Source organism: Mugil cephalus, chromosome 2 (genome assembly GCF_022458985.1).
Source record: "Mugil cephalus isolate CIBA_MC_2020 chromosome 2, CIBA_Mcephalus_1.1, whole genome shotgun sequence".
Lineage (NCBI taxonomy): Eukaryota > Metazoa > Chordata > Actinopteri > Mugiliformes > Mugilidae > Mugil > Mugil cephalus.
In genome coordinates this window covers 560,593-586,453 of record NC_061771.1, presented here as the reverse complement: position 1 = coordinate 586,453, position 25,861 = coordinate 560,593, and the positions used below count along the sequence as shown (strand labels likewise).

The window sequence follows — 25,861 nt, the reverse complement described above, 5'->3', positions numbered from 1 at the left end:
GGTTAAACTCCAAGCATGCCTTAAAGACATAAAGGCTTGGATGGCCTGTAATTTTCTACTTTTAAACTCAGACAAAACAGAAGTCATTGTATTTGGCTCTAAACATGTTAGGGATTCATTATCTAATCACCTGGTTTCGTTGGATGGCATTACTGTGGCCTCCAGTACTACTGTGAAAAACCTTGGTGTTATCTTTGACCAGGATATGTCCTTTAATTCTCACATAAAGCAGGTGACCAGGACTGCTTTCTTTCACCTTCGTAATAACATCAAAATTAGGAAAATCCTCTCTCAAAGTGATGCGGAAAAACTAGTTCATGCATTTGTGTCTTCCAGGCTGGATTATTGTAACTTATTACCGTCGGGCTTTCCAAATAGCTCTTTAAAAAGCCTCCAATTGATTCAAAATGCTGCAGGAATTAGCAAGAGAGATCATATTACTCCAGTTTTAGCTTCTCTTCATTGGCTCCCTTTAAAATCTAGAATTGAATTTAAAATCCTCCTCCTTACATACAAGGCCTTGAAAGGCCTAGCTCTATCATATCTGAAAGACCTCATAGAACTATATTGTCCCAACAGATCACTACGATCTCAAAGTGCAGGTCTACTTGTGGTTCCTAGAGTTTCTAAAAGTAGAATGGGAGGTAGAGCAGGCTCCTCTCCTGTGGAACCAGCTCCCAGTTTGGGTTCGGGAGGCAGATAACATCTCTATGTTTAAGGTCAGGCTTAAGACTTTCCTTTTTGACAAAGCTTATAGTTAGGGCTGGACTTAACTATCCCTTAGCTATGCTGCTATAGGCCTAGGCTGCGGGGGGACTAAGCACTGAGAACATGTCCTCTACTCTCACTTCTCTGGCTCCTGTCCTCTAATACCTTGTAATTTATTTTCTATCTCTCATCATTTGTTTTCTATTACTAACCACTGTGTCTCACTCTCTCCCTTCCCCTCCCCTCCTCTTCAATTCAATTAAATTCAATTCAATTTTATGTATATAGCGCCAATAACAATACAAATTGTCTCAAGATGCTTCACAAAACCCAGCCTGCACGACCACTTAGATTCAACTAGCAAATTTAGGTTAAATTCGTGGGTTAATCGTGATGTTTCCAACTAGGCGACTTGTTCGGTGATGTCATGTGACTCAACTACTAACGTTTTTTTAAAATGGTTAACACTGGTTAAAAATTACTCAGACATGTACTCACATAGCCTAAATAGTTTTCTTAATCCTTTGGTTCTTGGTGCATGTCTGTTTTGATACTGTCTATCTGTGTCCTTTTTGTTTTTATTTTGACATTGTCTGTCTGTGTCTGGTTCTGTATTTGTCTGTTGTATGATTGTTGTTTTAAAGTCTTCTCTGCCTGTGTTGTGTAGCTGCCTTGAGACTAGGGTTGAAAATTAGCATTTGTGCTAAGTGCTGCACATTTACACTGATGACTGACGCATCAGTGTTGATTAATGTGCATTGTCCCAATTCAGTGAAGTAATAATAAGACCACAGTGCCTCAAAAAACAGAATGAATATATGCCTACATGCCTAAACAGAAATGGGAAACATGTGAAAACTACAGCTAATATAAACTAATATCATCAAACAAGAACATAAGTCATTAGACATCTTATTGTTTGGACAAGCAAAGTGTACAAATTTGACAATGCTTATACAGCTTTAGACAGTAGCTGCTCATTCAGCCCAGAGCTGCAGATGTTTATTAAACATTAAACACTTAGCATTTCTACATTCATTAATTAAGCAGAGCGTACATGATGTACTAATAACTACATTTTTAATTTCAGAAACACTATCCTTTGAGGACAAGAAGGGGGAAAGAAGTCTGTGTGTGTGTGCATTTAAGACCTCAACAATGAGATGCTGATAATAAAAGAGTTTATTAAAAAGAACTGTCTTTATGAAAAATACAAACCATGAAATATCATCCTGTGCTCTCAACACAACATTGCCCAGTTCCCCAGAGATTTCATACATTAATAATATTTGCCAAACTTTTCTCACTGGTCACACCCCTCTGTCGTCTCTCTATCTCTGACCTCGAGTCAGCTTCACACCCCCGTTGAGGACCCTCACCCGTCTCCTCCTCAGCACCCGACTCCCTCTCGGAGGACTAGCCTTCATCCCGGTCCTCGGGGTGTACCGGGCCACACTCGCCACGTCTCCTCTTAGGCTCTGAGACACCCCACGCTTATCGTCTCCGCGGTAGCCGTGGTGACGAAGGAAAGGCTCCAGCGTTGCTAGGCGATGAGAGAGCTCAGTGATGCGGCGGTGAAGCAGAGAGACTTCTCTGAAGAGGTCATTGACAGACTCAGACAGGGGGCGCACCCTGCAGGTGGAGCAGAGGAGGCTCAGTTTTCAACCAGAAAATCAGAGACCTACTATGGATATCTATATGTATATGTAAGGTATTTTTTTATTTATATAGCGCATTTCATACCAAGAGGCAACTCAATGTGCTTTACATAAAGACAAAGCATTTAAAAAGAGCAGCATAAAACAGCAAAATTTAGCAAAGAAAAAGAAATAAAAATGTATATAACACACACACACACACACACACACACACACACACACACACGATTACGATTTAAAATGATTTAAAACAGTTCAGCCATAAGCTCATGAAAATAGAAATGTTTTCTGTACTTTTTGCTGTACTGTATATATATATATAATGTATACAGTACAGCAAAAATTCAGAAAGGTGTGAAAAAATGCTGTAAACTAACCATGTTTTCAAAAATGGCCGATTGCTAACTATCTGCATCAGCTATGGGGCGCCATTTGTAAAGTTGTGTTCATTTGTTAAAATGAACACAATTTTTGTCGGACGTTTCTTCCTCTATGCTGCCCTTCACTGATTGACTAACTGCATGTCCCCAATTCATTGCAAAACATCGAAAAAGCGATTTTTGACTGAAATTCATCAATGCATCTACGTGTTCAGATGCAGCACGGCGACTCCTTCAAGCTCCGAACCACAACACAACCGGTAAGTTTGTCCTCCAACTAGCTTAGCCTGTGTAGTGTGGAAGACTATTTAGTTAAAAGTTGCAGCAAATGTAGCTGACTCTTTCCTAGATTAATTAGCGATCAACGTACTCTGTACAAAGCGCTCAGAGGTGGAGTAAACCAGATTTAACATTTAGATTTAACATTTACTAAATGTGATAAAAAAATAAATAACATCAAGAATTCACCTCTGCTAAAGAAACCTCATTTCTTTATTATTATGGTGGCAAGGTATATCGCCCTTGAGAAAGTCTAACCCTGCCAAATGTCAAAATGTGGCTAAGTGTATGTACACAAGAATACAGTGGGCAGCTAGCATCCTTGCCTAACCACTAGTTTAGGTTCTGTGGAGATGGTAGCAAATCATAAATAGTCCCTATCATAAATCTAATCCTTCTAACCTCCATACTCTGCAGCTCTCTCCACTTCAATTTCCTTTTCAATACACTCTCTCAGTTACCCCACAATCCTTGCTTAGCATGCGATACTGCCCTAGCACATCTTACTGCTTCCTCTTGTATCTCTTCCACTGCCATCTTTCTGTTTTCTTCTACAGATGCCTTGCTCCACAGAAGCTTCCATGTTACCTGCACACAGCCCCAGGTGTCCAAGCCCTTGCTGTATATGGCCTATGATATCCCTATGCCTGAGGGCAGCCTGTGCTTGCTGTACTGCCTGTTTTGGATTCCACTTCCTCCCTGTGGGCGTTGCACACATAACTACACCTGTGACTGAGTGAGAGTTTAGACTTAGCACTCTTGGATTCTTCTGTTAGACTAGTTACTGGGAGGCCCAGTAAGCCTTTCCCATACAAGGCTGTGCTTAAGATAGATAGATAGATAGATAGATAGATAGATAGATAGATAGATAGATAGATAGATAGATAGATAGATAGATAGATAGATAGATAGATAGATAGATAGATAGATAGATAGATAGATAGATAGATAGATGCAGCAGTCCGGTATTTGGGTACAATAAAATACAATAGAATAAAATACTGAGGTATAAAAATAAGGCAAAGGTAAAAACACAGAATAGGACAAGGACACTAAACAAACACAAGATACATAGGTGGATAAGGTGCAGTGGCAGGATGATGGCAGTAGTACTGATGATATGATGGTAGTGTTATTGTAAATAAACAGTATATAGTAGTAGTATAGTATGTAATATAATAATATAATATATAATAGTAGAATAGTATATAATATAATATAAAATAGAGTATATGATGGTAATAAAAGTATGTACTAATAATAGCATCAGTATGTAATAATAATAATAGTAATAATAATAATAATATACACAAATATATACAAATGTGTCATGTGCAAGGTGAGCATACATAATTGCAATATATGATATGTAAACATGTATTAATGCATGTACATATATATATATACACACACACACACACACACAAGAGGATATGATATATAATATATATCGTATAGGTATAATATATGCATATAAGTACTTGATTATTTAAGATATACTTGAAGTGCAAAAGTGACATGTAGTAAAGGGTGACAGTTAGATTCAGTGCAGGTTTAATGAGTCTGTTGCTGAAGCTGCTCTTCAGCTTGTCCAGTGTTTTGTAGAGGGGGTGAGAGGGATTGTCCATGATTGCCAGCAGCTTTGCCAGCATCCTGTCCTCCGGCACTTCCTCCAGGGTGACAAGCTTAGAGCCAACAACAGACTCTGCCTTTCTGATGAGTTTGTTCAGTCTGTTGGCGTCCTTTGCCTTGATGCCTGCACCCCAGGACGCCACAGCAAAGAAGATGGTGCTCGCCACAACAGACTGATAGAACATCTGCAGCATCTTGTTGCAGACATTGAAGGACCAGAGCCTCCTCAGGAAGTAAAGCTCAGGCCCTTCATGTAGACGGCCTCTGTGTTAGTGGACCAGTCCACTTTATTGTCCAGTGAGACCCCCAGGTACTTGTACGCAGGTACCATCTCCACATCCATTCCACCGATGCAGACAGGAGAGGGCAGGGGCTCATTCTTCCCTAAGTCCACTACCATCTCCTTCGTCCTCATCACGTTCAACTGCAGGTGGTTCTCCCCACACCACTTCACAAAGCGGTCGACCAGGTCCCTGTACTCAACCCCCCCCCCTCCCACCTCAACACACCCCACAATGGCTGTGTCATCATAGAATTTCTGCAGATGACATGACTCAGTGCAGTACTGAAAAGTCAGCAGTGTATGTAGTCAAGAGGAAGGGGGACAGTATAGTTCCCTGGTGGGCCCCGTCGTTGCTAATCAGACGATCAGACACACATTTCTGTAATCTCACAAACTGCGGTCTGCCCGTCAGATAGTCATCAACCCAAGTGATGAGGGGAGCACCGACCTGTGTGTCCTCCACTTTGGCCTTCAGCAGTCTGGGCTGGATGGTATTGAAGGTGCTGGAGAAGTCAAAGAACATGATCCGGACTGAAGTGCTAGGTCTGTCCAGGGAGGAGTAGGCCTTCTGCATCAGGTAGATGATTGCAGGGTGAGGGTGGGCGATTGTTGCTCGGAGAAGCAGTAGAGGGGCCACCAGAGGTGTCGAGGTTGGAGTTGAGCTTATTGAAGAACAAGTTCAGCTCGTTAGCACATTGTTCATCCCCCTCTGCTGCTCCCCCATCTCTCCTCTGGAAGCCGGTGATCTCTCTCATCCCTCTCCAGATGTCCCGGGTGTTGTTTTCTTCCAGTTTGTGCTCAAGTTTCCTCCTGTAGTTGTCCTTGCTCTCCCTGATGCTGTGTTTGAGTTCCCTTTGTACTCTTTTGAGTTCCGCTCGGTCCCGTGATCTAAAGACCCTCTTCTTGTTGTGAAAGGCCTTCAGGTTGCTGGTTACCCATGGTTTGTTGTTTGGGTAGCAGCGGACCTCTTTAGTGGGGATGGTGTTTTCAATGCAGAACCCAATGTACTCAGAGACACAGTCAGTCATGCCATCAGTGTCCTCACCATGTGGCTCATAAAGAACATCCCAGTCTGTGGCCTCCAGCGCTCCACGCAGTGTATCCATGGCCTCAGGAGACCATTTCCTCACTGTCCTCCCTGCAACCACAGGCTGATGTTGAAAGCAGGACAAGGTTGTGGTCTGACCTGACCAGTGGTGGCAGGGCAGTGGAGCTGTACGCATCCTTAACATTTGCGTACAGCAGATCTAAAGTCTTATTGTCACGGGGTAGAAGAAGAAGAAGAAGAAGGTTGGTAGTGTGGATGAGAGAGACACATGGTTAAAGTCACCTGTAATGATGATGAAGGCCCCAGGTTGTTGAGTTTGTAGTCCCGCAGTCACAGTGTGGATGACGTCACATGCTGCTTCTGCGTTTCCAGATGGAATGTAAATAGTGATGGCGATAACACTGGTAAACTCCCTCGGCAAATAATATGGACGAAGTCCGACGGCGATGAGCTCGACATCCGGGCAACAGACCCGCTCTTTAACAGAGATGTGCCTGGGGTGACACCACCTGTTGTTCACGAGCACAGCAAGGTCCCCCTCCTTTCTCCTTGCCGGTCGTGGTGGTGACTCTGTCGGCTTGAACTGTCTGGAAGCCGGGGATGGCGACGTTGGAGTTCGGTATCTGCTCGTGCAGCGCGTTTCCATGAAGCACATGATACTGGACTGTCTGTACTACCTCTGTGTCCTGACAAGCGCTTCCAGTTCGTCCACTTCATTCGCCAGCGACCTCAGTTTCCAGTGATAACTGCAGGGAAGAAGGGCTTAAACTTTCTCTTCTCCATCCTTCGTTTCACCCCGGCTCTGCAGCCTTGCCGTCTCCTCTTTATCTGGTGGATCTCTCTCCGGCCAACATCGTGGTAAGCCTAGGGCCATCAGCTGGTCACGGGTGTAAACAATGCCGGCGAGTGGTGCCTGCATGGCTCCCAGTGCTCCGGAGAGACCGAAGTGCAATTAAGGTAGCAAAAAGTGTCCAATTTGTTCCAAAACTATCTCCACGTTGTGCGTTGTGGAGATGCACAGGACAGTGCAAAAATAAACACCAAGCCATTTGCTGATAGATGAATTAATCATCCTTTCTAGTTTTTCTACCTTTGAAAGAGAAACCTCATACACTGGCAGTGGTCATATTAACCGGGGCAATAAACCAAATTTCAAACACTGTAACTTTCCTGGGTGTCTTGACTCATTTCCTGCCTCAACACTTCAAACTGCGCTTTATCACTAAGACTTGCATCATACCACCTTCCCACACTCTTCACTGGCTTCTCTAGCACTGTGGGCGTCACCTCATCATTTATAGCAAACCTATTACCTACCACCTTTCCTTTAACAATTCAAATACCCCTAGATTTACTTGGCTTCACTTTTATCCTACCCCACTGCAGGCTTCTGTTTAACTTATCCAGTACATGGACTAGTTGACGTTACAGTCGTCATGTCATCCACATAGGCCCTAATTGGAGGCAAAGCCCTCCGTGCAGCTTTTCTCCACCTACCACCCATACCACCTTCATTGCCACTGTAAAAAACTAGTGTGTAGATTGTACACCCTACTATGATTCCTACCTCCAGCTGTTGCCATGTTGTAGTGTACTCTGCAGTAGTAAAGCAGAGCTGTTTATCTGGAAAATATAGGCTTTGAGTAGACCTTTGATACTGCCTGGGACTCTAAAGAAGTTAGTCCAATCTTTTGCATCAATGTATCAATCAGTCCAGTTTTCTTTCAAAGCCATTTCTTATCATTATGTACCTTCTCCAAGTACTCCTCAAGTTCCTGTTTCAGTACTATCAGACTAAGATTCTTCTCCTTACCAAATAGGAACTTCACAAATCTAAATGGATTGTTGTAATAATTTTCTCTAACTTACTCTCTGTCATCCCTTTCAACTTTCCTAACGTACTAGTCAAGTCATTGTTGATGTCCTCCCACCTTCTAGTTTCAGCTGCTCCTGGCCACCATAAAAGTAAGAATAGTTGCTGTTAAACTATAAACACCAACATTTAAGTCACAAAACATACAGTATATAAAGATTAAACCAAGCTGATGCTGCTAAACATGTTTGTGAGGAAAAATGTTACCTGGAGTAGTCTGGCAGCAGGGTGCTGGGCTGAGAGTGCAGCAAAGTCTTGATCTCACTGAAAATGCGCTTCCCCCATGCATCTAAAACTCTGGTCACACTGCGCACCGAGGCCACGTTCACACTATCAGCTGAAACCAAAACACTGCACCATCAGTCTCCAATTTATGCAGCAAAAAACATATGTGTTCATTTTAAGTTTTTTTTAAGTTCCAAAACATTTCTCATCCCTGCAGTTTATTAGAATGCGGCATGTCACTCAGCTGTTATAATTCACAGCTTCAAACATTCTGTGATTTATAGGCCTCATATCTGGTAACTGCAGAGATCAAACAGAGGCTTTTGATTTATACCTCCCTCTCTGTAGTTCCAGTACCCATAATCCAGTTCATTCTCTTCGTTGGTAGTGAGGGCCCCAGTTGCCATGGCAAAAACTGCCAGCATCATCAACAAAGAGTAAGGGGCCATGACAAGCAGACAGGCTTTGCCCTTTAAAAAGAAGAAAATGAGCATAAACCTTTTTGTGCTTTGTCCTGGGGACTAACACATAAACATACATTGTTTTTCTTAAATGTGTAGGACACCACAAAAAACTTGGAAAAGTGGGATAGAGCCAGAAGTGCACAAGCCTGATATTGTAGTTTTCACTCAACTACATACACTACCACTAAGCTACTATGACCAAGCAATCTAGTGCTATTTGTTTCTGCATATTTACATGTTTCCTGTAAAATGAGCAGCTAGGGAGGCCCTCCTCAAACATCCCCTCTAATTTGATCAACTCTAGTATTCTTAGCAGGCACAGTCCATATATGTTTGTGCTGAGATTGCAAGCTCAAGTATTCTGAATTTCATACAAAATTAGTTCATGCTCCGTAGTGTAGGATGAGTCATTAACCTGACAGTAATATGACATTAATAATGACACAATTGGACTTTTATATCACATAAACCAATAAAAGGTTTAACACAACTAAGGGACTGAGGATATGGCTAAACAGTTTTTACATTCTCCCTATATGTCTCACCTCTGTTTCAGTAATGAGAGAAGAATGATCGTCGTCCAATCAGGAAAAACAAAACAAGTTTCTAAATCAGTGTTTTTGAGTCCAGCTCTGGAAAAAAAGAAGGTGAACAAGAAAAGACAGCAAGCAAAGGAAAATAAGAAGAAGAAGAAGAAGAAGAAGAAGAAGAAGAAGAAGAAGAAGAAGAAGAAGAAGAAAAAGTAGCCTTATTGCATCCATATGACGAAGTCTGTTAATACAGGACGATAACATGCTGATGACTCACTGTTAAGGAATTACGAATGTTTCACGGCATATGAACTTGGAGGCCAAATAAAGGAACAGTGAGTATTACCCGTACAATAATTTGATACAGCTTGTTTCGTATCTGGAAAAACACAATAACTTTAAAGTCAAAAGCAATGCCCTTCCACTGTAATGATTATGGTTTGTGATTGTGCTTAAATAACCACAGTTTTAACTGCAAAGCTGCAAACTGCAGCAGAAGCATTACATGCTGAAAAGTGTAGTGGAAAAATGAGCAAATGAACAGATACTCACAATTTGGTGATGCTTCAAGACTCATGCATGAAGTCCTTCTACTTCTCTGAAGTTAAAAAAACAGATGTCTCTACTTCCCTCACCTCTCCACTTTTTCATTACCACGATCCTTTATAATAATGTCTTCTCTGATGTTTTCTCTGATCCTCTCTCTGTTTTTTTTTTCTTTTCGTCGGGAGTAAGGAGGAGAGTGTGGCAGCTCCAGTGCTGAGCCTGTTTTAAAAATTCTTCATTGGTGCAGGGTTAGAAATCTGTTGTATCTTTGCATCCCAACACACGCCTCCCTCCCTCCCTCTATCTCGCACTTCAAAATCAAGCTGCTGCCAGATGTGTGGCACACCCTTGTCTTTCAGATATGATTTATCTCTCTTTCTTGTCTCTCCATGTCTTTTCCTGCTTCATGGAACAGACAAGCAAGTAGTAGAAGCTTTATTCTCTCTCTCCTGCAGGGTCGGAATTCTGTAGTACTGACAAATGGTCTCCCTGAATTACAGACCTTCTTCATTTGTCTCTACTATCCACCCTGTCATATTTTACCATGATGGGGAGAAGAAGGGCAAGATGCAGGTGTTTCTTGACCAAACCCATTTTATACTCCTTTAAACTTCTCTTCACCTTTCATATTGTAGTGTTCATATTTGAGAGCTTGTTACTCTGGAGATTTACATGCAAACACATCACAACTTCAATAGTCTACACTTCTCCAACAGCGGCAGTGAAATGCACCTTATGTCAGTGATAACATAAATTCAGTCTACACACTGTCAGAGGGATTATTTTGATCATAAACACTGTACTGAAACAAAATGTCACATGATAATACTAATAAAAGAAAAGAAAATAATATTTCTGTGAATAATTAATTTGACATTGTGACTGTAGCTGTAACATAAATATGAGTGGAGTCAAAAGTACATCATTATCCAAATGCAAATATATCAGAAATAGAAATATGTCCCCAAATTCTAGTATAGTTAAGTACTTGGAGACTAAGCACCTACAGTTAAACACATTTTCACTCTGTCCATTTAAAGCTGAAAGAAAACAAAACATTTGTTTAGAAATATCAGTGATGCACTTATTTGCATTGAAGATTGAATAGGATTTTTAAAGTATTCCTTTTTGCTGATTTTCTTTCAATGCAACTTATCTGTATATTAATAGTTGTATAATAATAGTTTACTTGCCAAAAAAGAAGCGAAAATAAGAAGTGTAGGAGACAGGATAAAAGGTGGAATAGATTATTCTTTACTGAGTGGCATCCAGATGTTATTCCAGCTCTCTGTGAGCCTGTCTGTTTTCATGCTGTGGCTGAGGTGAGGTCAGAGTTGGCCAGTAACACAGAAATGGTGAAACGGCAGAGACACAGAAAGAAGGTGCAGAGGCAGAAAGAAAGACAAGACCAAGACAGACAAACTGGTTAAAATAACAATAACTGCTGCAAACATCTGCATGCTGCTCCCTGGCAGCCTCAGAGAGACATTCAGGTTCAGGGTTGCAGAAGTGAAGAAATCACACCACCATCCACAGCTGGTTTACATTAACAACAAGCAATTTGTCACCTTCAGCTGAATTCCAGTCGCACACACACCCACACACACATACATGCACACTTTCTCCCTCCCTGCTTGAGACTTTTCTTTCTTCTGTCTTCTAAAAACCTTGAGATAACCTTGCTCGGGTTTCACATTGTTGTTTCTCCAACACTGTCTCACTGTGGAGGAGAGCAAACACTGCACTGTGTTTCACATCAATCAGCTGAAAACCTAACACCATACTACCTCCAGAAACGCTCCTTCTTGACATGATTTTTATTGTGATTTTCTAAAGTTACAAATTTATATCAAAAACTAAAACAAACACATACAAACCTGCAAACTGAGAAGAACGAAAACAAAATCCCACCGGATTAAGAACATACTCCAACCTTAGCTGTCACCCAAAAGCTGAGACTGTTCTACTCATAGAGGAAATTACCACCTGACATGTTTCCACAAGCTGAAGCATCACAGTGGCTCAAGGTTTGGTAGTAAAGGTAGAAAAGTAAATAAATAAATAATCCTTACAAACAAAATCAATATTGCTAATCACACAGAGGCAGCAGTTCGGCTATACCACATCACTTGGGTATACATGTGATGTCACAGCAAGCGCACGTCACTGCGGTTACAGCCACTGAGTGGCAAAAAGTGATTGAACATGGAGATTAGCCGCACTAGTTTGAATTTCAGGCTGTAATACCATCTAAATTGTAAAATTAATTTTAAAAAAAGGGGAAGAGCTCATGTGCGATTGACTGTACCAACGAATGAAATCTGGTGTTCTGTTTTGCATTTTGTGTCAGGTAATATTAATTCATGCTGTATTTCAATTTCAGTTCCAACAATAAATAACAATAAAACACTAAACGGAACATTTGCGACCACTTCTCGTCATCCTTTTAATGTCCGGTCAGACGTTACAGTATTGTATAGAACGTTACTTCTCAGTAAAGCTCTAAGCGTTAGTATATTTTATTTAGCTGCATTTATCGTAACTAAAATTACCTAAAACTAACTTGAACTAACTTAAACTGAAGCTGGTCCACTTTTCCAAATCCATACCAGCTTGTATGGATCATTGTCGAGCCCAATTGTCCTTAATTTGATCTGATAATCAACATTTTCCTCCATCTTGCTGTATTTACTGCTACTTGTCACCATGTTCTATTTCATATAGGCCTCTCTCTCCGAGAGTGAGCTGTTTCAGGAGGCAAATGGCAAATTAACATATCAGAGACTACTTATACACCTATGTGATCATCTGTCCAGTCTATTTTTCTCCTCCTGGAGAGCATGAGTATTGTTTCAGATTGAGCGCACATATTGTGATCCGCATGTTTGTAACTCACTTCTCAGGCTTTTCCATACAATAGGAAAGGAGTACGTGGATGCGTTTGGAGTTTGGATCATCATTTGTGATTACTGTGGCGCTGCGGGGAATCTCTCTTTCCCGTGAGGGAGCAAGGTACTGCATGCGCCATTTTGAAGACAGAGAGAAGCCTTGCTTCGCTTGCATATTTGGTGCCGAGAGGAGCTGCTGCATCTGCGAAGTGATATGCTACCTGAGGCTGTGTTCCACACGTATTCCGGTGGGCGGTCACTGCTGCAGGATGTACATGTCGCAGGACGACCAGGATTCCCTCTCTCCGGCACTTGCCCTGGGTCAGCAGGGAGGTGGAGATTGTACAGCTGCGGCAGAAGGTGCAGTCTATGCAAAGAAGCCTGTTGATGGTTGTGCACACTCAGAGTTCATTAGGAACACATGACATGGCCATTCCTGCTTCTCAAGTCTGGGATAAGGATCCCAATGATTTTGTTGTCTTAGCCTCTGACAATTTCATTTTTGAAGATCTGAATGACCCCCAGTCCAAGGAGGAGTGCCTTTTCACAGGCTTCAGAGCCTGAGCAGAAGGACCCTTCTGACAGTGCAGTGATTGCAAGGACAGCAACACATGTGCAGCTAGTCTGCCAAGCTCCATGTCCTGCTCCCTCAGTGTTTGATAGGGGCTCACGGCGGCACAGGTCAGATAGGCTTCCTATCCTTCCTGATTTCATGTCTGAACTGCAGTCATCATGGAGTGCTCCAAGCTCTGCATCCCTTTCCCAGGTTCCAGATGGCTGACATTGCATGGACGGATGCGCATGTGGTGGCCATGGCCCCTCATGTTGGCCCCACATTTGCCATGTTGTCAAGGGTAGTGGCGAGGGCTGGCAGGGATGCCACTCATCCAAAGCTGCAGGGCATCTCAGCAGAGCTTATCATGCCTCAGCTTTGGAAGCCTGGCTGGCGAGCATTCTTTATTGTTGCTTTATTTTGAGGGCCTGCTGCAGGACTTGTCTTCAGTGGCCCTGATTGACGAGAGGGCAGAGATGCTTCGTGTGGCTGACATGTTACTGTGGGGAACCAGTGCACATGCTCGGGCCCTTGGTCGGTTGATAGCCATGTTCCAGGCACACAGCCAAGTTTGGCTGTCACAGTCTAGCCTGCGCTATCAGGATTGCATTGCTGTGCTGGCAGCTCCAGTGGTCCCATTTGAGGTCTTTGGACGCCCCTGTGAGGCAGCTTTGGAACAGTCTTGTAGAACAAGGGGGCTGACACACTGCGGAAGGAAGTACCTCTGTTTTTTCTTCTAGGGCAACGCAGGGGAATACACAGTCCTCCCGTTCGGCCTGTCTTTCACAAGTGCATGGAGGTGACACTGGCCCCTCTTCATTGCCAAAGTATTAATATCTTGAAATACCTGTCTGATTGATCAATTTGCTCCCTGACAGAACATCACGCCTGGCGAGTGTGCTGAGTCACCTCGAGGACCTCAGGCTGACCTTGAACAGGGAGAAGAGTTGCCTTGTTCCAGTGCAAAGGGTGTAATATCTAGGGTTGGTTCTGGATTCAAACCTGATGAGATCTGTCCTGACCATAAAAAGGACAGCAGTGCTAATGGACGGCTTGTCACAGTTGATTGTGGGCAAGCGCGTTACAGTGGAGGGTGGCTCGAGGCTATTGGGCCTCATGGCAGCAGCGTCTACGGTGGTGCCACTGGGCTCGCTTTCACATGCAGCCCCTGCAGCATTGGCTCACCACGCACAGGGCGAGCTCCCATGAGGATAGCTGGAGGGATATTCCCGTGTCCTCAGGACCACTGCCTTGAGTCTCAGGGAAGGCATTGCACTGGGCTCAAGGGTGATTATAACAACAGATGCCTCAGAGACAGGCTGGGGGACCCTATGGGAGAACCACCCAATACGGGGCCAGTGGGGTCCTTTTTGGAGAGGGACTCGCATCAACCTGCTCAAACTGGATGCAGTGTATTGGGCCTTGGTATATTTCGCGGGGAGCATGTCTTGGTCCAGACCGTGATTTCTGTCATTCCCGCTGAACTTCAGAGGAAGTGCCATGCTGGGGTTAAAGTGAAACACTGGAGGGAATTTAAACTGGTAGTACCATCTGTCCTCATGGAGAATGTGAGGTCTCTTGCAAATGATCTTGCTCCTATATAGCGCTTTTCTACCTACTCAAAGGTACTCAAAGCGCTTTTACAGTCAGAGACACATCCACCCATTCGCTCACACAAGCACACACACATTCACACACCAGCGCCAGTTGCACTGGGAGCAACTAGGGGTTCAGTGTCTTGCTCAAGGACACTTCGGCATATGGCACACTCGGGGGATCGAACCGCTAACCCTTTGGTTCATGGACAATCTGTTCTACCTACTGAGCCATAGCCGCCCCAAATAAGATGGACGAACTATGTGTGCATGTTAGGATCCACAGGGAATATGCAGTGAGCAGTATTTTGTGCTTTACGGAGACCTGGTTGTATGCAGACTTCCCAAACCACAGTGCTTCAATGCCTGGCCTTAGATCCAGGATGAATTCATGCTTGCATGTTGCTTATGCCAAATTCTGACCCTGCCTGACGGAGCTGAAATCGAGACTCATCAGACCAAGCAACGTTTTTCCAATCTTCTATTGTCCAGTTTTGGTGAGCCTGTGCAAACTGTAGTCTCAGTTTCCTGTTCTTAGCCGACAGGAATGACACCTGGTGCAGTGTTCTGCTGCTGTAGCCCATCTTCCACAGGTTCCACATGTTGTGCGTTCACAATAGGTATTTTGCATTCCTTGGTTGTAACAAGGGTTTATTAGGGCCACAGAGCAACACACCAAGGCACTATTGTTATACTGCGTGTTTCTTATTATTATTATTAGGGCCACAGGGCAACACACCAAGGCACTGGCCCCTACAACTATAGTATACTATTGGGTAACGCACTGAGGCACTGGGGCTGTGCCCCAGGCACTATTGTTATACTGCGTGTTTCTTCATATTATTATTTGCACCACGGGGCAACACACCGAGGCACTATTGTTATACTGCGTGTTTCCTCTTCTTATTTTTCATCTTCCTCCCTTTTTTCGTCCATACAACTCGAAGAGTTAGGACAAGTTACATATCAAATGTGCGGTTTCATCGGGATCAGTGTGCTATTACTTTTCTCTAATGGGATGGGAGGAAAAATAGAGCAAAAAATACATCTACTGCTCAGGCATACACACCTAGATACTTCATTTAAACCTTAAACTGTAGACACGAGTTTTGTGTATTAGTCTGTTAATCCACATTTTGATAGGTCATATAGTTTTTGATCAATCTCTGTTCAATGACCATGATCATTTTGGAGAAATTCTGAGATTATGATGGGTGTGTATTGCACGGAATGTTCATGATAGAGTGGGTGACATCATCAGCCAGAGTGGGAGAAGTTGTCTTACAGACGTCACTGGCTCCCCGAACCTCCTCTACCTCCAACTCCAGCCTGGCATCTCCAGTCATGAAGTTCAGTGGGAATCTCACACCTTGCGGACCCCCCTGCCACCACCACACGCCCAAATGACAGAGATGGCATCCCAGGCAATACTCTCCTGTAGCCCTTTCAAAATTTCCCAGAGGGAGTTTTCTAGTTTGAGTGACTGTTGCCTTTCTATCATCCCTAACCAGTCTGCCCATTCTCCTCTGACCTCTCACAAGGCATTTTTGTCCACACAACTGCCGCTCACTGGATATTTTCTCTTTTTCAGACCATCCTCTGTAAACCCTAGAGATAGTTTTGTGTGAAAATCCCACTAGATCAGCAGTTTCTGAAATACTCAGACAAGCCTGTGTGGCACCAACAACCATACTACTTTCAGAGTCACTTAAATCCCCTTTCTTTCCCATTCTGTTTTGAACTTCAGCAAGTTGTCTTGATCACCTCTACATGCCTAAATGCATTTAACTGCAGCCATGTGGTTGGCTGATTAGCTATTTGTGTTAACAAGAAATTGAACTGGTGTACCTTATAAAGTGGCAAGTAAGTGTATAGTTCTGGGAATGCGTCCATATTATTTATAGAGGGAAGTCACCTATGTCATCTTTGTTGGAGTTTACATCCCTCCCTCAGTGGTGAAGGCAGCAGCATATGATGCGAACCATCCAAGGCAACAGTCCAAACACCAGGAGGCTCTTGTTATCATTTCTGAGGATTTGAATCGTAACACCTTGGACACTGTTTTGCCAACTTTTTACCAGTTTTTTCATTGTAAGACCCGGGAAAATAGAACAAAGGATGCATACAGTTCTACTACCCTGTCCCCACTGGGACAATCTTAGAATTAGACTTAGACTTTCACAGACTTAAATGATCCACAAGGGAAATTACTTTGTCACCATAGCTTTGTTGCACATAAAAGTAAACACACAAGTAAAATAAAAATAAGCAGTGTAATCAAAAAATTTACAGAATTAGCATTATGAAAATATACAAAAAGTAGTTGGCAAAATAGTGTCCAATGTGATGTGGATGTTTGGCCAGTTGCATAGGAACAGTGGTGTGGATGGTGTCGTCCTGGTGTTTCCGGTTAATGGTGTTTCCTTATCGGCTGAGGGAGGGATGTAAATTCAAATGGAGTGTGTCTGCCTGTAGTGTCCTGAAGCCGGACACAGACGCACTTGTCGTCCCAGGAAACAGGTCTCCAAACCACTTCTGGACCCTCTGTCCGTCCCATCAAGCGCGCACGGTCCTTTGATCCCGCTTCCGAAGACCTTACGTTCCCCGTGAGTACAGACGGCACCGACCCGAACCTCCTTCTCCGCTTCTCCACCGCCAACACCAGCCTGGCATCCAAAGCAATTCTTCTGAAGTTTAGCTGAAATCTCAGGCCTCACTCCGGGCAGCTCAGGGGACAGCGCTAGCAGCACTAGCAGCCAATAGCAGGAATACAGCAACAAACACAACGCCGGCTCCGCCAAACTCCACAGCCAAAAAAAAAAAACTACCAAGAACCTATAAAGGTTATTCTTCGCAGAGCTACTGGCGACATGCAGCCACTCTTTCAGCCTTAAGAAGAGGGGTGCGGGGTGGCGTTTAGCTCACTCAGTAGAGCACCTGCCCCATATGTTGAGGTTGAGGCTATAGTCCTCTCTGCAGGGTTTAAATCCCACACCGGGCGCCCTTTCCTGCATGTCTTGGACATCTCCTTCCCTCTCTACCTCCCGTTTCCTGTCCATGTCTCCACTTCACATTTGTGGAAATCTGAGGTTGGTGGAAATGACACAGAAGACTCAGATGACTTGTCGTGAAATAAGGTTTACTGATCAGGAGAAATGGCAACAGCTGTTCATTCAGAGCCAGAACCACTCTGACCAACCCCTTATGTCAGTAGGAATATATAAGATAGACAGTCAGTATATTCAGCCAACCTTATAGACCCTGTTTCATCTATGGACGTTATGCAACTGGCCAAACATCCACATCACAAGTTTTTCCTTCACAACTTTCAATAAAGGCTAAAATGCCAAATATATACTTGTATATGTATATATAGAAGAAGAAGGATGCCTACGCTGGTGAGGAAGGTGGGCTCTGTTGTTGGCAGAGCGATGGACATTGAACAGTCTCATGGACAATTCAGACCATCCACTGCATTGACAGGCACAACTTCAGTGACAGACTGCTGTCAATGTTCTGCTCCACCAACAGACTGAGGAGATCGTTCCTCCCCCACGGCATGTGACTGTTTATTACCTCTCGGGGGAGGCAATAAAATAAATATGTTAAATCTATCTATCTATCTATCTATCTATCTATCTATCTATCTATCTATCTATCTATCTATCTATCTATCTTTAAATAGTGAATCAAAAAAGTAAGCAACCACTATTTTTACTTTCCTGACATCAACAGTGTACACATTACATGTAAAAATTCATCAGATAGTTGTTTTTAAATAAATGTGTCTCCGATTAAAGACTAGAAAACAAATAAGTTTCCCTGCAAACTATATCCTTATTTGGGCATTTCATTCTACCGTTCAAACATTACCCAATGAAATTGTGAAACACGGCTTCAAAGATTCAGCGCAATTCCGCCGCTGCCGTCAGCTGGACTTCCGGGTTTGGCTTGTTTATCTATACTCATCATGGCTGCAGAGGGCGATTTTTTGGCGAGATATAGATCCGTGTCAAATAAACTGAAAAAGTAAGGACTTTAGTTACATTAGGTAATTTTAGAAAGAGTGACGAACGTCAGCATTATCGCACCGTTATATGGCCTGAATGCTACGGATATGTTATACAAGCTAGTGCTAACAGGCTAACGTAATTACTGTGTTTGTCATTGGGCTGTGTATGCTATTTGTTTGCATGCCATGCAGTATGTTATCATGAAATGAACCACTGAAGCACACACTGCTTCGTTTTTTTAGCACTGTAAGAGTTTACTGACTCGTGTGTATCGCGGCTCGTTAACTAGCTAACTGTTACATTGTAGAAAAATAAAGGGCTTGTTTTCTTGTCGCAGACGTTTTCTCCGGAAGCCTAATGTAGCTGAGGCAAGTGAACAGTTTGGTGAGTGCCAGGTAGCCTCTGTTCTCTGCACTGTCTAAGTGAACACTTTCCTTTTACACTTAAACGTAAGAAATACTGCACACCTGACATGACATCGGTTGGAGTATTTCTCCTAGTTGCTTATCTTATTTCAGGATAGATGTCATCATCTTTCACAGTTTTCTTCAAATTTGTTGTCATGTATTCACCTGTTCCAGGTCAGTTGGCCAAGGAGCTGAAGCAGCAGGACTGCCTTCAGTATGCTGCCTTCTGTAACCTGGCCATGGCCCGGTATGTGGACACTAATCTATTGTAATCTATTTATCGTTTAACTCTTATTAAGAGGAACTGAATCATAAATGCACAACGTTCTCTTTCCATTATTCTTTGTTGTTTATTTGTCTTCCACCCCCGTGACATGTTGTTAAGGAGGTTTGGGACATTTTACTACCATGTTTTTAACTGAAAAATACTCAGACAACAGATATCTACACTGTATTTGTTAAATAGTTTGGTAGTCAGTTTGATTATTTCATAAGGTACCTTGGAGGTAGTGTTGACTCATCTCTGATGGTCAGCAATGGTCTTAATTGTCCCAAATGGGCTGTATTATTCATAGTGATAACAGTGGTCCATCTGTTGTTGTTTTTACACATCTCCAATGTCTTGTCTGCAGGTGTGAACAGACTCTCTTTAATGCTCCTGGAGAGGCGCTGGCGTTGACTGATGCTGCACGTCTTTTTCTTTCATCTGAGAAGGAGAGCAGGTCCCTGCAGGCACCGGGCTTTGATGAGCACCTTCAGGCAGCACTCAATTGCTACAGTTTTGCCATTAAGGTGCACTATGACTCCTGGTTTCTGATTGTGTTTTTATTATCTGACCAGCCAACTTTTCTCTAAAGTGATCTGGGAATGAAAGTAGTAGGGCATTCAGTTTAGACTGTCTGAACAGATATGAGTATACTTCTGTATTATGAATGAATGCTGATATTATAACATCTGATAATGCTAATAATACATTACAGGTGTATATTGAGATGAACCAGCCTGTGATGGCAGCTAGCCTGTGTTTGGAACTTGGCAATGCACTTAAGGTAAAACTGTCGATCAAAATTTCATGTAGTCAAGACGAATTGTCTTTTTTTTTTTTTTTTTTTTGATATTTATTTACTTAATATCTATAATCAAACAGTTTTATTGTCAACTCTGTACTTGAATAGGAGATGAACAGACCAGGGGAGGCTATTGTTCATTATCAGAGAGCTGCAGAGTTACAGACACAGACTCCAACTGAAGCTCTGCTATCAATGGGAGAAATGGCCACATGTAAAATTCTAACCCGTGAGTTTAGTTTGACCATTCACACCTGATGTTGTAGCAGTTGCATGTCTTTTGTGTATATGTTGCTATACACTATATACACATGTTGCTATACACTATACACACATTGTTTGCCTAATTCTTGTATTTGTTTCTGCAGGTGACTATGATGGAGCTTTATCAGTATTCACAGAAATGCACCTGATTTGCCAGGAGAGAGGACTGCAGCTCCCGGACATCACCACCCCGATTGGTGAGGCTCTGATAGATGTTTTATTTGAAGAACAAGCATGTGTAAAGACAACATGTTAATTGTATTAAAAGTGCAAGTTCCATCCCTGTTTCAAAAATATGATCATTGCCTAATTTTGGATTTAATGTTGTTGCATTTGATTAGATTCTGTTTACTAGAAAACAACATAATAACCATCCTTTGTTGTCTTCTGTATCTTAAATTGCCTGTGGAAAAAGGTGCATTTCTGGACATTATAGCAAAATGTGAGATATCCAGAGTACTACTGTTGATGTTGCTTGAGGTAAGCACATTCATTTTATATATAAAATAGAAAAGCATCACTGCAACTGTAGTGGAAAATATCATTTTTGGAACTGCAAATCAAATCAGTTTTGTATTTTTGGATGGATATACTTTGAAAAGTGTTTAATACTTACACAGCAAAATCAACATACCCAGATCAACACCATCAGAGTTAATCTCACCACTTTTAAAGTGTCTATATGTGTCCACGCCAGAAAGTGTTAATTTGACTGTTTTTGAAGTATTGACATGTTAACACTTCCAAAGTGTTATTATTGTATATTATTTTTATAGTTAAAATTTAACACTTCTCAACACTAACCAGTGTTAGTTTCACTCAACACTTGTGTATAGTGTTGGTGAATTAACTCTGATATCAACTCAGTCATAGTGTCAGTTGATAACTATTACAGGTGTTTATTCCATATTTACACTGTATGGTGTAAACATTTTTTTTTTCCGGTTACATATTACATGTAAAATAAATTGTGATAAAATAAGGAGGCCATGTTAAGCTTAAAACGTTTATTTTAAAATGCACCACAGTAAGAAATACAAAATCCATTTAAATCATATAACTGTTTGTACAAGACATTAGATGCCACTTTACATCAAACTTTCCACATACTGTGTTCCCAAACATCAGGGAAAATGAGAGAGAGTGAGTCCTGTAGCTCCTACAGCAGGTGTTGAACTGTCTCTAATGTCCACACAAGATTGGCCTCAGGGTCATAGTAGAGTTTCTGCTTAAAGAAACACAAACAAACACCAATGTTTTAAAAAAGGTTCCAGAGGTACCACGATACAGCAGCCTGCAGCAGGGCAGTAAAGTTATACTTAGTTGACTTTACCACCACTTGTCTGTGAAGGTTCTCAGTCATCCAGGTCATGGTAATCCAAAAAAAGGCGTTGAATAAGGTCAGCTGGACTTGTAAAATTTCTTGAAGACGTTTCGCCACTCATCCGAGTAGCTTCTTCAGTTCTGATAAACTAGTGGGAAATTGAGGTTTAAATAGGAAAAACTCTGTGGGTAACACCCACCAGAAACTTGCTTGACCAGAAACTGGGGTCACTAATTACCATAATGGCTGATACTTTGAGAGAGGAGTTAAGGAAGCCATCTATGTCAAAGTGGAGAAACCTTCTCTAAACAGAGGAGGTGGACTGAGATTTAATTTACCAACTATTTATAATTCAGTTTTGACTTCTGTCCCCAAGAAGTTTCAACAACATTCACACATTGAGCCTCCAGGTTCCCATGGACAATAGCCTCGTTAGAGCTCTATTCATAGGGTAAGTTAGCCTAGGCACACAGTTTCCCCCCATTCAAGGACAGGTAAGTATCAGCCATTATGGTAATTAGTGACTCCAGTTTCTGGTCAAGCAAGCTGGAGAAGAGGACATCTCAAAAGCAGACAGGTACACGGTCTCATCCTCCCACATTTCCTGATGTGCTTGGAGACACACCACACCACACCATCAGATGGCGGAAGATGGCCCGGAACTATCTGGCTGAAGGAGCGTTATTCCAGCCCCATAAAACACATACAAACCCCTCATTTACATATACAGTTACGCAGATAATATTTATACATATTAGCAACAAGTGACAGTTGACGTTAACAACCGTCCAAACAACAACCCATAAACTCACAAATTGGCACATTTGAACAAAATCAACAACTACCAACACGTCCACCCATTAAACTCCCTGTTCATTCTTACCTGTGAAAGGTAATGCCGTGAGATCTGGTTTGTACTATAAAACGGTTGGTACACTTCCACATGAACATTAATGTAGCATTTACTGACTTTAGCATGGTTGAAGAAATCAAATATTAGCGGGAGCTTGGTGTTCTGATACAGCTGTATGCGAAAACAGGCAATATTAACATCCAACATAAGAACAAAACAAATCCCTTTTACTCACCAGACAAAGCTTTCTCATCAGTAAAAGTCAGTTGGTAGTTCTCAGGATGACTGTCCAGGTGTGGTTGTAATAAATGGGCGGGACTAATAAATTAACAGCTGAGGTGTCATATCCAGGTTCAGAGCTTGTTGAAATGAAGAGTTAAATATGATGAGCTGACACTTACAGAGTTTTAACAACAATTACTTGTCCTCAGAGAGTTATATATATAACTCATTTAACTCTACAAAGAGTATAATTAACTTTACTCTTGCTAAAACACTAGAAGATTTAATGAAACACTGCATGAACCAGTGCTTTTAAGACAGATATGCACCAACACAAACACCTGCCAGCACTTTGGTGTCAAGTAATCTTCCACTGGCCAAATCATGAACAATAATAATTGATAACAGAAAGACACACCTAAACATCAGCAGCACAAAAATATTGTCCCACAGTACTGATTATTTATTCCACACGATCACAATATTTACTGCGCATGAAAAAAACAATTGTTTTTATAAGTGTAGCAGCATGGTAATGGTTTATTTGTGTTTTTCTGTTCAGCCTCCACCTCAGAAGTTGTTACCAGAACATGCCCAGACTCTTGAGAGATATGCATGGGAGTCCTTTGACCCACACAGCCAAGGTATATTTTGTGGAAAAAATAAATAAATAAATGTGTGTGTGTGCATGTGTATATACACATATATGTACACATATGTGTGTATATACTTTTATCACTGGGAATTCTGAAATGATGTATGATGTAACACTTGGTGTTAACATGGATCTTGTCCTGTCCTTCAGTGACCTTCCTGCCTGAGAATGTTTTCCTGCTACTGCAGTCAGTAGTGGTGAGTTTCATCATCCACATGTATTGTTTAATTCACAGGATTTCCTGATATTTTTTCAATCTCTTTTTCTCATCCAAGAAAAATTAGTCTTCATGGCCTTCACTTCACATGATAGTGATACATATTTTTCGTCTTCATTTTCCTTCAACAGTGAAATTATTTTTAGACAGATAGTTAGATGGATAGATAGATACTTCATTTATCCTGAGGGTTCAGTGTTAAAATTAATATTCAGATCTGTTCTGTTAACTTGCATATAAAAACAAAACTGACTATGCAAACAAGCTGCAAACGTTCTTGACTAGCAGGCTCGATCCATGTAAATGAAGAGTTTAAAGGGGGAATAAAGGAGAAGAGTTCACATGGTCATCTGAATCTGCAGTTAAGTTTTTATTAGTGTACAGTGAATAACAGAAAATCTGTTTTGCAGATGGCATGTCAGGAGAAAGACACAGAGTCCCTCAAGTCTCTTCAGACTGAGCTATGGTGAGCATTTGGTAATGTTAATTTCCATCTCATGACTTGGACTGAGCTGCATTTTCATTCTTATTCTTATTTTTCCACATTGATTACGTTGTTGTGTGTCTTTAGGCCATTTCTGACTGCTGAACAGAACCATCTTCTCCACCTGGTGGTTCAGGAACGCATCACACCATCTGGTCAAGGCATTTAGTACAGTTCAGTTTTTACTCTCTTCCTCTGGGAACAATACTTTATAGGATGGAACATTCCTGTTTTTGAATGGGTCTGTTGTAAGACCTGAGGAAAAGTTGTTGTAACAACATTAGAGTAATGCTGTCCTTGTATTGTGTGAACATTTATGCGACGTTATGTCAATCTTTATTTATATGCTCTTATATCACTGAATGCTACAAAACTGGACCACATCCGATTTATTTATAATGTTAAAGTGACTGTTTGAATTGAGTAGAATGTATCTTATTTTCAGCGGTGTAATAGATAAACATGAATGCTTTGTGTTCTAGTTAGTTTTATTAATAAATGTCTTGGCTTAAATTCCAAACATAATTACAAACAATACCACCTGTTGCATAGTTCTTAAATATGCTGACATGAAACGTCCTCGTCCTCAATCCCTGGTTCAGATATGCTCACTTGTACAAATGTATGTACTTTTCTTATGATAGCAGCCAACTACAGTCAAAAATCAAACATGGTTAATAAAAAATGCTCAGTACAAAAGGCTTCATATATTTAAAATATAATGATTACAATGTACATAGATTTAAAAAGGGATAAACTATACTTCAGTGGTAATAAAGAAAAGCAAACTAAAATAAAAAAGCAAAGTTTGTCTTTCCTAACCGTTGAAGTACTACAACAGGAACATGGTAGTTTTGCCAAAATGCTGTTATCTGGAAACCAGCAGTAGTAACTCAGCCTCATAACATGATAAAATCAGATGACAAGAACAAAATTCATTGCATTGTGTTTTTAACAACAGCCTCTCCAAGAGTTGATTTTTAGTTATTTCTTATGGATGGCATAACCTTTCTCACAGCACTTTGACTCATATAAGATTAGATTTTTTTCACTTTCTGGCTGAGTAGTAGATAAAAAAAATTGACACCACACTCTCATAATGCAGTAAACATGAAACTTAAACTCATCTTAGCAGAAAGGCTAGAAATCAAGACGGCCAATCTGGTCCAAATGTTACAATGTCTCCTAGTACGGAATTTGACATATTTCTCCTTTGCTGTCAGTTAAGGAATAGTTTCACATATAACCACATCTTGTAATTTTTTACACTATGAATTAAAAAAAGAGGTTGTTGAATTTAGTAGAGTTAATCTGCCCAATATCTGGTCGTAGCTTCATGACTAATAGACATGAAAATAGTGTTAATCTTGTCATCTCATTGCAAAACAAATGTCCTTTATTGTACTGATGGATATAGATTTCAAACTTCTTTGCACAACATCATGACCACCTGCCTAACATTGTGTAGATCTCCTGTATTCCTCCAAAACTGTAGTGACTCACCAGAGAATGGACACGGGCGCTCTAAGGGTGTCCTGTTGTGTCTGGCAACAGAATATTGTTAGGCCTTTGGGATCCTATGGGTTGAGGGGAGGGGCCTCTGTAGACCATTCCACAGATGCCTGATCAGTTTGGGATCTAGTGAATTTGGAGGCCAGGTCAATAGGAATTGTTCCTAAAGTGTTTTTGTGTG

General features: G+C 41.6%; 2 protein-coding genes across 6 annotated transcripts; one reads left to right on the top strand and one right to left on the bottom strand.

Moving 5' to 3' along the window:
- Positions 1-1,872: 1,872 nt before the first annotated feature.
- si:ch211-243a20.3 (uncharacterized protein LOC100151507 homolog) lies at positions 1,873-9,900 on the bottom strand. Of its 2 annotated transcripts, XM_047578665.1 has the most exons (5): positions 9,633-9,897; positions 9,096-9,182; positions 8,421-8,556; positions 8,069-8,198; positions 1,873-2,340 (listed from the first exon to the last, which is right to left on the bottom strand). In XM_047578665.1, the coding sequence occupies exons 3-5, from the start codon at positions 8,533-8,535 to the stop codon at positions 2,040-2,042; spliced, it is 546 nt and encodes a 181-aa protein (XP_047434621.1). In that variant the 5' UTR covers positions 8,536-8,556; positions 9,096-9,182; positions 9,633-9,897; the 3' UTR covers positions 1,873-2,039. The 2 variants fall into 2 exon arrangements, with proteins under 2 accessions (XP_047434621.1, XP_047434622.1); XM_047578666.1 differs by lacking the exon at positions 9,096-9,182 and having other exon boundaries at positions 9,633-9,900.
- An 8,658-nt stretch (positions 9,901-18,558) lies between these two features.
- Positions 18,559-25,650, top strand: f8a (coagulation factor VIII associated). 4 transcript variants are annotated; one of them, XM_047579255.1, is made up of 12 exons: positions 18,559-18,691; positions 19,013-19,059; positions 19,257-19,329; positions 19,715-19,874; positions 20,063-20,131; positions 20,258-20,378; positions 20,518-20,610; positions 20,829-20,893; positions 23,375-23,456; positions 23,618-23,664; positions 24,095-24,150; positions 24,256-25,650. In XM_047579255.1, exons 1-12 carry the CDS (start codon positions 18,633-18,635, stop codon positions 24,335-24,337), a joined length of 954 nt encoding a protein of 317 aa, XP_047435211.1. In that variant the 5' UTR covers positions 18,559-18,632; the 3' UTR covers positions 24,338-25,650. The 4 variants fall into 4 exon arrangements, with proteins under 4 accessions (XP_047435211.1, XP_047435213.1, XP_047435212.1 ...); XM_047579257.1 differs by lacking the exon at positions 23,618-23,664; XM_047579258.1 differs by lacking the exon at positions 19,013-19,059 and having other exon boundaries at positions 18,622-18,691.
- Positions 25,651-25,861: the final 211 nt, after the last annotated feature.